We start from the raw sequence: 14212 nt of genomic DNA on the forward strand, positions 1-14212 counted from the left end.
CTTTCTGTAAGTCCATTGATTATGCAGCCTCAAAAGCCCTCACTGTTTTTGTTATTGACATTTGTTATTGAGCAGTACTTTCAAGGAATATTTTTAAGGTTACACCAGCTTCTTGTCTGTGATCGTTTGTATATGTGATGGACGATCTGCCGGGGGTATTAACCCCCTTCACCCATATTAAGATCTGCTCAGCCACCCTGAACTGGATGAAGCAGTATAGAAGATGAATGGAAGTAAATTGTTATTCTTTTTCATTCACATGGAAAAATAACAAGAATCACAGCAATAGCTCTGTTCAAAAAACTTCACTTGGAACAATTAAAAAACGTGTCACTCACTTCCAGATGAAAACCGGTAAATATAACTACATGAGTATTTATAGTCTAATATTTACAATTCAATCGTTGTATTTTTGGCACATTTAACCTGTAGTTGCATGTTTATGCCGGCAGGTGGAGCCACAGAACCAGTGGATATGGTTTTTACCGTGCCTCTCCGGTGCAAGTCACGGAATATGACAATTCACCACAAAATCAGTATAATAATAGATTTAAAGACCGATTTTGTTTTGGAATATCACTTCTCTACAGCCTGTGCGACATAAGCCAGATATATTGTAACACAGTCGGCTGTGTGGGTTCTTTTTGAATTATTTTACCCAGTTGAAGGAAACTCTTTTTAATTATCATTACAAAGCCCATAGTACGTTTATGAAAACATATAAAGACGTGGCAATGACTGTAACTGTCTCAATACGATGTGCAATATTACAAATGACAAGATACAAGACATGATTTACACCGCTGCCCCCAACAAAACAAAAAACAAAAACAAAAACAAAACCTCTATCATTTTGCTATAATTGGCCCATAATAATAATGAAATTGGACCCAGAACATGGATCAATTTGTAACACTGGTAAAATAAAATAATAAACTTGAAATATTTTGAGGCACTTTGGGTTAATTCAAAATGAGTATTTAAAAGTCAGGTTAAAATAATTTAAGGTGTTTTTAATGGTGTAAAATTATTAAGTTAGACAGTTTGGACACTACACACTATATAAAGATCTGTATTAGTTACATGAATCTGAGATGTCTTAATTTGCTTACTAAAATCCCTTAAAATATTTTAATTCATAGGCTTAACAAGCAAATTTCAGTATAGCTCAGTTTCCACCCAAACAACAAATTTTTTTTAAATAATAGAGTCTTTTTATAGACTGAATGTGACAAAAGTGTGTCTAATATTAATAATGCTTTATGTAGGCTCAGTGACAAAACCCAATATTGAAAACATAGGAGCAGTGGAAAGCCTGTTATTTCTACATTCTCTGAAGTGTTTTAATAAAATAGGTTGAAAATCTGTTGCATGTTAATTTACAGTTGTTTTGATTTCTGACACATTCAGAATCTAACATGATTGCAAATGAGCCTCCTGCCAGATCACAACTTTGTTACCCCCAAAGAGGCAAATATCACAATTTCCAAACCAAAGATTCATCAAATTGTGATGGTCTCAATCACTTCAAGTCCTGAAGACACGGGTCCTCCAGTTTGCTACCACCATCAGAAAAAAACAAAAAAGCTTGTGTCTGGTATTTTTGATGTGGCAAGACACATGGAAATAGCGACTCAATGCTCTGTGATTTATTTTCACGACTTCATACACAACGACAATACAGCTTTTCTTTTTTTAAAGTGCTACAGGGTGCTGTGTAGTAAATCCATTTGGTTGTGCTGCGACAGAGGAGGAATAGGTTTCCGGTTCTGTATGAGATGAGTCCAGACCACCGGTGCGACTCGCTCCTGATCTTCAAAAACTTGCCAACCTGCATTTGGGAAGATTTTCCGTCATAACAAATGCTACTCCTATTTCTCATAACATAACGTTGGTGATTTATGCCTGAAGAGCACAACTCAGGATATCACTCTCAAGTTAAAATGTTCTAAAAACAGACTCCAGATTCTCAAAGGGTTAAGGAGGAAGTAGATGGTTTCGAGTGGAAGATAAGGTCTTTGATTTGATTTGATTTGATCTCATCAATTGTCTGTTTCCATGGCTCTACTGGCATCTATAAATAATATACATGAAATATTCAAAACATCTGTTTTGTCTGTAAACCTCATTTATCAGGTATAAGAGTTGTGACACATGTCATTGCTGGTTTGGAAAGTTCATGCCCGCATGTATGACACAGAAACTTTATATCTATCCTGTTTCCCCAGGATCTCCATGGACAGTCTTGAGAAGGAAGTTCACTCAAATCTATCCCTGCTGTGGCTTTATCCTCACAGAGGGGGGAAGTTATGGCCATGTGTGGATACTGTACACACAACAGAGTGCTCTGGTGTTTCTGATCATCCAAGTTGTACGAGGGGGAGGGGAAACAAAGGGTTTATTGTTAATCTCAGCCAGGGGAGCTGCTTTTTTTTCTTCTTCCACTTAAAAAAAAAATATTGAATGACTCTCAACAGATTCTCCACTGTGGTACTATGTGTGTGTAAGTGTGTAATTGTAAGCAAATTTAGATAATATGTGTAAACTACAAACTACAAGTAATCCTGAATGGTGAAAAGTCTTTCCTATAAGTAGATCTACAGCAAAATTAGAATTGTATGCAAATAATTGCATGACTAATGTCAACAAAAACTTGTTTATAACTAAATAAAATCAATGCTTTCTTGAATTGTCAAGGATTGGATGATAAATAAACACTTTTTTTAGGAAGATATTTATGATAATTTAGTGGGATTGTCTAATAACAATTTTCCCGAGCATTTTGATTAATGTATATCTGAAAGTTTTCCAAAATATGGTGTTGAAATAATTCAGAAATCACTGATCAACTGACATTTCCACGCAATGACCATCTCTAGTGTTTATGAAGAAGGGCCTGAAAATGGAACAATGTCCAGTGAGAGGCAGTTCTCTGGTCGAAAAGGCCTTTCCAGAGGTCAGAGGGGAATGATCGGATTAGTTTGAGATGAAAGGAAGTCAAGAGTAACTCAAAGAGCCACTCATTACAACCAACATATACAGAAGACTGCGGTGCACAATGCTTTTAACCTTGAAGCTGAGGGGCTACGGCAGCAGAAGACCACATCTGCCACTCCTGTCAGCTGAGAGCAAGAAACAGAAGCCTCAGTTCACACAACAGTTGGATAAAAGAAGATTTAACAAAAGTTGTCTGATCTGATTCAGACTCGATGTTGCAACTGTCATATGTTTCGATTTGAATTTGACTTCAACATGAAATCATGGATCCATCCTGCCTTACATCAGTGGTTCAGATGGTGTAACGTTCTGGGGGCTATTTGCTTGGCACAATTTGGGCCTCTACCATCAATTGCGCATTCTTAAAAGGACACAGTCTATCTGAGTATTGCTGCTGACCATGTCCATTCCTTCATAAGCACTTCTTACCATCTTCTAAAGATAACTTCTAAGCTGATTATCAATGACTGGTTTCTGGAACTTGACAGTTAATTGTATTTAAATGGCCTCTACGGCCAACAGAACTAAATCCAATAGAGCTCCTTCTTCTATGTGCTGGAATGAAATGGGACATTTGCATTATGGATGTGTATCTGACAGATTTGTACAGTCTAACATGATCAATGTGGACCTAAATATCTAAGGGATTTTTCCAGCACCTTGTCAGATCAATGAAATTAAGAATTAAGACAATGGTTCTAAAAGCAAACTCTCACAATGTACCCGATAAAGTGGCCAGAGAGTGTTTGTGTGTGCATTCTTATGATTTGTCATATATATATATATATATATTAATATAAATTTAAAATAGATCTGAGGAACACTAATACAATCAAATTGTTGGTTAAAAACATTTAAAGAAGCGTTAAAATATATTGCATGGTGGGAGTCTATTTAAAAGAAATAATGCTAAAATGTAAACGCTGCAGCTAAATAGCTGACGCGATGACGTCACGGCCCACACCAGAACCGTCGTTGTGGAACCCAGGCACGCGGGGCTTGCTGGGAAATGCAGTTTCACACTAAGTGGAAATTTCCGAGAGCTCTCCCTGGAGGTGTGAGTGGAAATTTACTCTGTTTTCCTCCCCTGCACTATGCAGATCTGAGAGACCTTGGGGGACGCTTGGTTGGAAGTCAACCAGTTTGATCACACCATCATTTGACTGCTGACACAGATGGTTATCATGATTATTACAACATGACTGATCATGACAGCCACAATTTCACTGCTGTATTATTATGATGTTTTCCTATGTCATATTAAAGTGTTTCAATAATACCACCAATACAAAATGTTTATAATAATAATAACAATAACAACATAATAACGATTATTATTATTATTATTATTATTCTTATTATTATTACTTGTTTAATGCACACACACCTTGTCCAGAATCTCACTGAAAATTAGCAGCAGTATTAATTGATTTTCTTATCTTTATAAAAATAAAGCGTCCTATGTCTTCATCCTGCCTTGCCAGTAGCAGTGAATCAGGTTGTTGTAGATGTAGTTTCAGTGGGATATGAGTTGTGGGTTTAATCCTGCTCTATAAAGTGAGGTATTTCCTCTTAATCACTTACCACATGCTTTCCAAAGACGAGCTTTTCAACTGTGTGCAGTCACAAAATGCAAGCAGAGGGTTATAAATAGCTCTACATGTCTTTTCTGATGTTCATTATAGTAGGGCTATAGGATCAATTGTTTCCTGCGGCTTTGGTAAAGGATGCATTGGGAACATTTTAAAACAGATAGTAGTTGGCAGTTCTGGGACCTTCTCAGATTATAATTTGAATCTGATGAGCTGGCAGACTTCCGTAATGAGTCCAGGAGTTTGTAGAAGTTTCTCTGAGCTCGGAGACACCAGAGCTGTGCCACTTCAAGTCATCACCAATACCTACTTTTGCAAGGAAATATCTGTAAGTATGAAAATACCTTTACTGATGTTTATCAGAACGGACCGTTTTAATTTCGCTTGCTATTATGTGTACTTGAAAGCGGTTGAAGCTTAAATGTTGTTGTTTATTGATATAAACCTTTAGTCCGTATAGTTTTTTTTGATTGTTTCTTTAAACTTTACAGGATCTGCGCATCATTGCTGGTGTTTGAAGCAGGAATTTAGTCAAGCTGACAACAATCTCATTCATCTGTTTGATTTCTCTAATGTTTTCGGCTCATTTCTTCCTGTTGAAGAAGGGTGCGCTCAGAGAATAGCATTCGTTTATTAAATACTTTTAAAACACTGTTACAAGGTGCATCTTTCAACATGAAATGGTGAAAGCTTTTCAGCATGTGAAGGAGGTGGGCGTGTTGCTTCGGCCGTCGCTGCCCCTCCGCCCTTTTTTTTAAAAAAAAAAAAAATTCACAACAGACACTTCAAATGCCTCAGTCCTTCTTCTATACGCCGATATATTTCCAGGTCACGGGTGTGTCGCACGTGTGGGGCGTGGAGCGGCGCGAGCGAAGTAACTATAAGGAGAGGAGGAGAGAGAAGAGAGGACCGAGGAGACATCACCTCCACAACCGCGAAGAGAGGACGCAGTTCGAGAGAGGAACCGGTCCTGAGCTCGGAGTCACTTCTGCTTCCCTCTCCCTTCGCAGCGGCTTTAGCATCCTTAGCGCTAACACTGAGCTAACAAAGGTACATGTTTACTGTTCGTGTTCTGACTGGAGGAGCCGGTGAGTCTGTGTGTATTATAAACATCACGTCGCGGTCATATGTCAGTTTAAAACGCCGTCGTGAACGTTTTGTATGTTTTATTTTTTTGTATGTATTTTGCATCCAGTGTAATAACCAGGACATGACGCTTATTGAAGATGCGGATGAATGAACGATATCAAACGTTCTAGAAATTTCCCACCAAGTGATTGGTGCGTATGTCTCGCCTCTCCTGGAGTCTGGACTGGAGTCTGGACTGGAATCTGGACTGGAATCTGGACTGGAGTCCGGACTCTGTCAGATACATCTGGACCTAAAATAAAAATTAAAGCCTCGTTTGTTGTGCAGAATGCACACTGCTTCTTGAAGCCTCTCCTCCTTTTATTTATTTATTTATTTATTTATTTATTTATTTATTTATTTATTTATTTATTTATTTATTTATTTATTTATTTATTTATTATTATTATTTTTTTATTATTTTTTTTATTTTTTTATTTATTATGTTATTTGATCTGAGCAAGAGTTGCATTACTCCAGGAATGCAACTTTTACTTTTCCTGTTACAAGTACCAGATTAAACTATTTACTTGGGGAAAAGTATAAAAAGAGCAGGTTCTAAAATGTACTAAAGTAAAAATGGACACACCAGCACTGCTACAACTCAACTTGTATTACACTGTAATTTTGAGAGGCAAACTATTCTAATACATTGAAAATATGGAGGTTAATCTGGCATGACTTTGAATTAAACGCAAATTCAATTTGAAAACTTTCTTTTGGAAAAACTGTGCTCATTCTTACATTTTTGAACATCTTCACCTGCAGCATCAGTACCTGTCATTGTAAGGTACCCTGATCCTTTCATTGTAGGACGCACAGATATTTCAAACGCAGGGAGTAACAGGTTGTGAAGAATAATAATTACTGAAGTATAGATATTTGAAAAATGTACAGTAGCAAAGTACAAATACTTAAATACTTGTCATTGTTGTGTATTTCTGATATGTAGCACTGTGCATACACAGTGCAAATTGAATGAGCAGGTTCACCGCAGGTAAGTTGTCTGAAACATCTTCCAGAACCAGATCTTCAGTGGGTGAATGCTTCTTCAAACCTTCCCTTCTCTTCATGGAAGCCCAAACACATCCCATGATGTTAAGATCGATTTGGCTCATGTCTTTACTTCCAGAACAGACGAATTTGTCTCTTAACTTTTGTACGTATTGACATTGGCGATGTTTGTTTGGGATTATTGTGCTCTGCTGTCGAGTAAATCTGGAACCAGCCACATGTTCCTTCTTGTATATACCTGTGGCTGTGGGCTGAGAGTACTCTGAAAGGAAAGTGATTATGTTGAAGTCCTGCATCATAGGGCTGGGCGAAATGGCCTAAAAATCTATATTGCAGTATAACTTGAAGTGTGTGCAGTAACGATTTATATTGTGATGCCAATTAAAGAATGTTTATTGTACAAATCTTATAGATAAAGCTTTTCTCCACTCTATGAAATGGAGCTATTGTTCTTACACATGTACACGGTAATGAGCCTTGTAATATCAATCCACACGGAGTGCCTTTAGAAAATGCTTGTCAGATATCAGTCTGCTGGTGTGTCGGGCCTTTTATTCTCTCCACTTGACTGACTGGGCGTCTGTGGAGGGTGCAGTTGTTTTTTGGGGGCTTTCTTCGTGTTCCAAAATGTGCTTCGTTTTGAGGTGATAAAACAAATGATTTATTTACAGTTTCCACCGCCCACCCCTGCTGGATTATGTAACTTTATTTATCTTTATTTATCTGTTGAATGACATTGCTGCTTTTTAAAGCCAGAGTGTCTTAGGCAGTTTGTGGCGAGAACATGGAGAGTTGCCCTTGATGACGAAATGCTAAAATGAAAACAAAGACTTCTTTTATTCCGATAGATGGTTTTTGCACAGAGCATGGCTGTGAAGACGAAAGCGTGGGGTTATTTCCTGACATGCATGACAGACTGAGACCTCCAGAGGACAGAGTGTGTTCATGTGAGTCAGATGCAGAACAGATGTGCTCACACGGCCCCTTGCATATAACCTGTTTTTGGTGTCATAATATTGAGATTATTCAAATAGTTTTTTTTCATGAATATCTGTTGAGTTTGGATTTCTTAGCTGATGTAAAGAGAATTAAACTTGATGCAGTGGTTGCTATGGATTCTCTTGAGATAAACTCGGAAGCTTCAGGAAGGCTGCAACTGCCAGAGAAATTTGGGGGTCATCGATGTTGGCTTGTTTTTTTTCTTCTTGATTTTCAAGAATTTGCTTAAGTTTAAAAGAGATGAATTATATATATAAGATAAGCTTCAATGAAGACCTTACAGATGAAAAACTAAACAAAACAAAAACTAGTGTTTATGGATCCCAACATGTTATAATGTGAAAAAGATCAATAATAATGTATTCAACTATAAATGATCACTGAGCATGAGAGAAAACTTTTGACATGAGCGTCTTGGTGGGGTGTCATGTTGTTTACTCTCTCTCTCTCCCTCTCTCTCCCTCTCTCTCCCTCTCTCTCTCTCTCAAGTTTGAAAGTTTAAGGTATATTAATAGTATTTTAATATTACATTTTAGATAAAGTTTTTGGTGGGACTTGGTCATGTCTTTTTAGCCTTTGTGTTTTTCTTACTACTCATTTATTGATTTATAATTGGTTGACTTCTCTGTTGTTGGAGGTACCACCATAGTATGACTGTCTGTAGTACTCTCCCAAAATACTTTGTGCATTTGTTTGCAATCGATTTTCTTCATGTGTATATTATGAATTTCAGAACTTAAGTAGAGGGTTGCGTATTTGGTTAACGTTAGACCACCTGCACAGTCTTCAACGTTACAACTTTTATTTCTGCATTTCCTTATGTGTTACATGTACGTTTTTACAATCGCATAGCTTGAGTTCTTTTGTCTTTAAAGCATTACAGGGGAACGTCGTGGGTAGGCTAAACCCAAAAGGATTACTGTTTGTCGGAAAAATAGCACAGTACCAAGACTGAATTCATTTAAACCAGCAATTCTTAAATTGTGTAATGTGATCTACAGACTATCATTCCATATTTTATGGTTTCTTTCATTAGTTTTTTTTTATGATTTTATGCTGTGGATTATGATGCGATGTCAAGTTTGATACAAGTGACAGTTAAACAACCCTTTGTTTTTATCTTGTTATCACAGAGGCTGTTGTCAAGCGTTACACATTTGTGTTCCTTGTCTTACCTTCTCAAATCAAGGCTCTAATGAGGTGTTTGTCTTTGCTGTCTTGCAGGAATGTTAACTCTAGGCTTTTCTAGACCAGAGGCCTGCAGCATCCTCCTCTAAAACTAGAACGACCTCAGTGCCGGTGGATGACCCCATCCAATGCGCACCTAGTGAATTTGACCTGACGGTGGATCCTACAACTTCCATCCAGACAGCAAAGCAAGCTTTTTAACCAATTACACCCCTTGCCTTGACTTTATAGACGCACACTTTCTTCGTTTTTTGGAAAGATTCAGATAGCTGCGATTCTTTCGAACAAGTGAGACTTTAAAGGTAATCTTTAAAGATGGGTCCTGGAATGGAAGCAGCAGACATAGCTGTGGTAGCCCTGTATTTTGTGCTGGTGCTCTCCATCGGGTGTTTGGCTATGTGGAAAGCCAATCGCAGCACTGTGAAAGGGTACTTCCTGGCTGGACGCTCCATGACCTGGATAGTGATAGGGGCATCACTCTTCGTCAGCAACATTGGCAGTGAACATTTCATTGGCCTGGCGGGGTCGGGAGCAGCGAGTGGCTTTGCTGTAGGAGCCTGGGAATTTAATGCACTTCTACTTCTGCAGCTGCTTGGCTGGGTGTTTGTCCCTGTTTATATCCACTCCGGAGTCTACACCATGCCACAGTACCTCTCCAAACGCTTTGGGGGCAACAGGCTGAAGGTTTACTTTGCTTGTTTGTCTGTGTTACTTTACATTTTTACCAAGCTGTCTGTGGACTTATACGCCGGAGCCCTATTTATTCAGGAGTCCCTGGGGTGGAACCTTTATCTGTCTATTTTTCTACTCATCAGCATGACTGCTCTACTGACTGTCACCGGTGGGCTCATAGCAGTGCTGTACACGGACACTCTTCAGGCAGTGCTAATGATTGGTGGAGCTCTAACCTTAACTGCCATGAGCCTGATTAAGGTTGGTGGGCTAGAAGGTGTCAGAACAAAGTACATGCAGGCAATTCCTAATGTCTCTGCTATAATAGCCACTGGAAACTACACCTATACGCCTTCTTGTCGCATTGAGCCCAAACCAAACTCTCTGAGCATCCTTCGAGGTCCCCTGGATGAAGACATCCCCTGGCCAGGTTTCATTCTTGGCCAGACCCCTGCATCTATTTGGTATTGGTGCGCAGACCAGGTCATTGTTCAGAGAGTTCTCGCAGCAAAGAACATTGTTCACGCCAAATGCTCAACTCTCATGGCGGGATTCCTCAAGATCCTCCCTATGTTTGTCATTGTGATTCCAGGAATGATCTCCCGCATCTTGTTTGTAGACGAGATCGCCTGCATCGGGCCAGAGCACTGCATGGCAGTGTGCGGTTCTCAGGCCGGCTGCTCAAACATTGCCTACCCTCGCCTGGTCATGGCCGTGATGCCTGTGGGACTCAGGGGTCTTATGATGGCAGTCATGATCGCAGCCCTGATGAGTGATCTTGATTCGATCTTCAACAGCGCAAGCACCATCTTCACCCTGGACATCTATCAAACCGTTCGAAAGGAGGCGTCTCAGCGCGAGTTAATTTTTGTCGGCCGCATGTTTGTTGTGCTGATGGTAGGAATCAGCATAGCCTGGGTCCCTGTCATTATCGAGATGCAAGGTGGGCAGACATACCTCTACATCCAGGAAGTTGCTGGATACCTCACTCCACCAGTCGCAGCCCTTTTCCTGCTTGGTGTCTTCTGGAAACGATGTAATGAGAAAGGTGCATTCTGGGGAGGCATGACCGGTTTCACACTTGGTACCCTACGACTGATCTTTGCTTTTATCTACCGCCAACCTCGCTGTGATCAGCCGGATGACAGGCCTGCATTCATTGTTCATGTTCACTACATGTATATTGCGGCCGGGCTCTTCTGGATTTCGGGTTTGGTGGCAGTGGTAGTCAGTCTCTGCACATCTCCACCAGATGCGGACCAGATTCGTACTACCACAGTCTGGGGCCTTCGCAACGTTAAAAAGGTTCCCATGAAGAATCGAGAGGAAATGTATGGCCTTACGGAGAACAACCATTGTAACGGCGACAGCACCTTCCATAAAGAAATGCTCCCAGACGTACAAAAAGAGAAGTGCTTGGATGGGGCAGATGTGAGACTTTTAGTTCCATCCACCGACTCTGACCCGGCAACCCCAAGTCCTGAAACATCAGCAGCTACCACCCCTGCAGAACAGTTCAGTAAAGGAGGGATGGAGGAGAGCAGAGAAGACAAAGACTTCCATGGGAATCGGAGCTCCAGTAAATGCATGCGTTTAGTGGATTGCTTTTGTGGACATGAAGAAGGAGCAAAAGGCACTCAGCCAAAATCGGTGCAGGATGAAGTCAGAGTGATTGAGGAAATGTTGTATGAACCACCAAGAGTTAAAATACTCCTCAACTTGGGCCTGGTGTGTGTCTGCTGCGTGGGCATCTTCTTGTTTGTTTATTTCTCACTGTAGTTACACCCTGTATTGAACTAACAGGGACGTGAATTCTCAGATTTGAGAAGCTCTGTAATATTTACAGTTGGTTTTTTTTGTAGCTCTCTAATAGGGACTTAAGTGTATTCTAAACAGACTTTCTAAACAATTAAAGCTTCAAGGATTAAAAAGTATTTCTATAATGATTGACTATTTGTACAGCACTTGTTAATCCTGCAATCAAAACATCTACTGGGGTTTATGTAAATCGGAATTTGTTTATATGCCTTATTTAATAAATGCACTTATCTTTTTCATTTTGGGGGGTAAAAAATGTAACGTGTGATTTGAAAACATATTCCCATTGAGTGTCTTAGTTGCTGTAGGATTATTATTTCTACATTAACTTCAAAAAAGGATTTTAAGTTTAAAGCCATGTCGATTTGTGTGAGTATTTGCCTAAACAGTGACTGAGTAAGCTTTATTGGTAGAAGTTCAATTATGTGATTCCTCTCGTTTTTTATTGTGCCCTGATCGGCAGCTTTCAGCAAGTAGCTTTTCTTTCATCTGAAAAACAAGCAAAACTGGAAATGTTGTATCTGAAGTCATTTAGTCAAGCTTATACTGTGGTTACTATTTGATATGTACATGTTTCGCAGCACACCGCTGTGAGAAAAGCACAAGAGTTCTGTTCAAAGACAAAAAGTTACAGCTGTATTGCTATTGTTGACAGTTCCTAATCTGTTTTTATTCTACTGTTGTGATTTTGTTGTAATATTTTTTTTGTGTGTGTGCAGTTTTATTCTGTCAACTTTCAAAACCAACATACATCTTTTTATGCACTTATGTATCATACAGAAAAGCTGCAAATACCAATGCTTGACTCTGTATTAGGTTGTATTTCATGTATTTTTCTTTTGCAATCAGTTGACTAGAGCTTTGTCCAGTTTCTTGTATTATCTTCCTGTTGTGTTCAATATTTTCCAGAGATCACTAAAACCCACGATATACAGATCTCCAACTGTTGTCTCATCACTTGCGTATCTGCTGTGTCTATATATTTGTGAGTGCTGCCGTGCTGAAATGCCATTTAAATGTGTTTTAGGTAAATCTTTTATGAACCTCTTACCAAATGTGTCTTAGTGGGCAACGCTGAAGCAAAAAACAAAACAAAAAGAAGAAGAAAGAAACTCATGAAAAGAACACAAAACTGTTTGAATGTCCAGAAAGTTTTGCGCAGTGATCAAATTTATCCAAAGCTGTGATATAAAACTGCTTTTGTGTTTAATGCGTTTTCATTCACCTTCATTGGACAATGTTGTGGCGAAAGAGAAATCAGATTTCAGCCATTTGTTGCAGATTAGCGTACGTGTGACATCATCAAGAGTGTTTCAACTATGTGCAAGTTCTGGCCTTCTGGATTGTGATCATTCTTTCCATTAACTTCTCAACCCCACGGTGCAGAAAATAAGTGCAAAAAGTTTTTCAGTGTACTCTAATTGACCCGCAGTGTTGAATGTTTGAAGTGTTATAATTTCTTTAATCTTCATCAGTGTTGGACGTGCGTGATGAATGACGTGGAGGGTTGTTATGGGACAAATGCTGTATGAAAAAGAGCTTTAAATGTTGTTGTTTTTTTCCACGCTTTTTCTTCTGAGAGAATAAATGTTTTTTTTATGGATTTTATTTTTAGAGATTGAAAATAAAGTTCCCTTGACAAAACACAAACGAGTTGTCATCCTTTTCTAGTGAGAAAGAAAATAATTTTCGGCAATAATATCTTATATTTCATCTTCATGTGATTATCATCTGCTTCAAAGGTCATTTAAGATGGTTTGGATTCAGTTCCAGTTACTTTTGTTACTGATATTTACTTGGTAATGACACAAGTTATTGTATCACAGATTATCAACTGCGCTGATTGTTCGTGAGGATTCACAACTTTGTGGTGACTGAAATATTTTCAAGCCTCGTAAGGCCAAGTTTGTAATTGAACCATGAAAGTGCAATGTGACCATCCCTTCCAGTGTTCAGTGTATAAGAGGCTTTCTGTTATTGGTGACCGGGATTGCATAAACCCCAGCAAGGTCCTCTTAATCTGCTCAGAGCCAGTCCAGGATTGGGTGATTCCAGGTATCTTTCAGTGACAACACAAGTCTCCACTTCTTTCTTTTATCCCCAGTCAACATCACGCTGCTGTATAAATGACCTTGGGAGCGTACTTTCAGGACATAACTCATAATCTTGAATAGGATTGTGTCACGTGAATGTCACTGTCGAATTGATCTTTTTATCAGAGGGTGTTACCCAGAGGGTGCGATCTGCATCCTATTTAGAAAGTGACTCATGTCAATATTGTCCTGTGGCTCCACAGAGCTACAAGTCCGGGCTTGAGTAAGTAGCAGTTGGGAATAAGATTAAATTAACGTCTCTTTCACCTGAATGTTCTTTTTAAATCAGGAGTCGTGACCAAACCAGGAGTTCAATGAATGAAAGACCACTTCCCTGATACCTGAAACAACCCCGCCCCTCAGCTTCATCATTCTGGGAAACGGAGTCATGTCATAAATATGTGAATTATGTGACCGACTGCCAGTGTTTGAACAAGCGTAAGACTGACCTCAACTCACTTCTGCGCTGACGGAACTACACTCTAAAACACTGAAGATCCAAATGTCAAAAAAGTCTTCCTCTTTTTCATTTTTTACTGATTACTCATTTTGACTCCATACATTTATCCAATGACAAACCAAATCTTGACATTTGTAGACTTTCGAAAAGTCTTCCTGATCATACAATAACAAAAGCATACCTTTGATCAAATCTACTACGACAAGTTTTTGCTGCAAGCCACAATATCAAGGGGTCTTAATTGTGAAGAA

At 39.1% G+C, this 14212-nt stretch overlaps 1 protein-coding gene across 1 annotated transcript; it reads left to right on the forward strand.

Annotated features, from left to right (window-relative positions):
• The first annotated feature begins 4861 nt into the window (after positions 1-4861).
• Positions 4862-13048, forward strand: slc5a3b (solute carrier family 5 member 3b). Its single transcript, XM_080477942.1, has 3 exons — positions 4862-4917; positions 5418-5639; positions 8955-13048. The coding sequence occupies exon 3, from the start codon at positions 9234-9236 to the stop codon at positions 11367-11369; it is 2136 nt and encodes a 711-aa protein (XP_080334068.1). The 5' UTR covers positions 4862-4917; positions 5418-5639; positions 8955-9233; the 3' UTR covers positions 11370-13048.
• Positions 13049-14212: the final 1164 nt, after the last annotated feature.

Source organism: Lipophrys pholis, assembly GCF_963383615.2.
Source record: "Lipophrys pholis genome assembly, chromosome: 13".
In the NCBI taxonomy this organism is placed as follows: domain Eukaryota; kingdom Metazoa; phylum Chordata; class Actinopteri; order Blenniiformes; family Blenniidae; genus Lipophrys; species Lipophrys pholis.

Bases quoted from the DNA above. Each gene is read 5' to 3' on its own strand.
- slc5a3b (XM_080477942.1), top strand. From the start codon at position 9,234: ATGGGTCCTGGAATGGAAGCAGCAGACATAGCTGTGGTAGCCCTGTAT.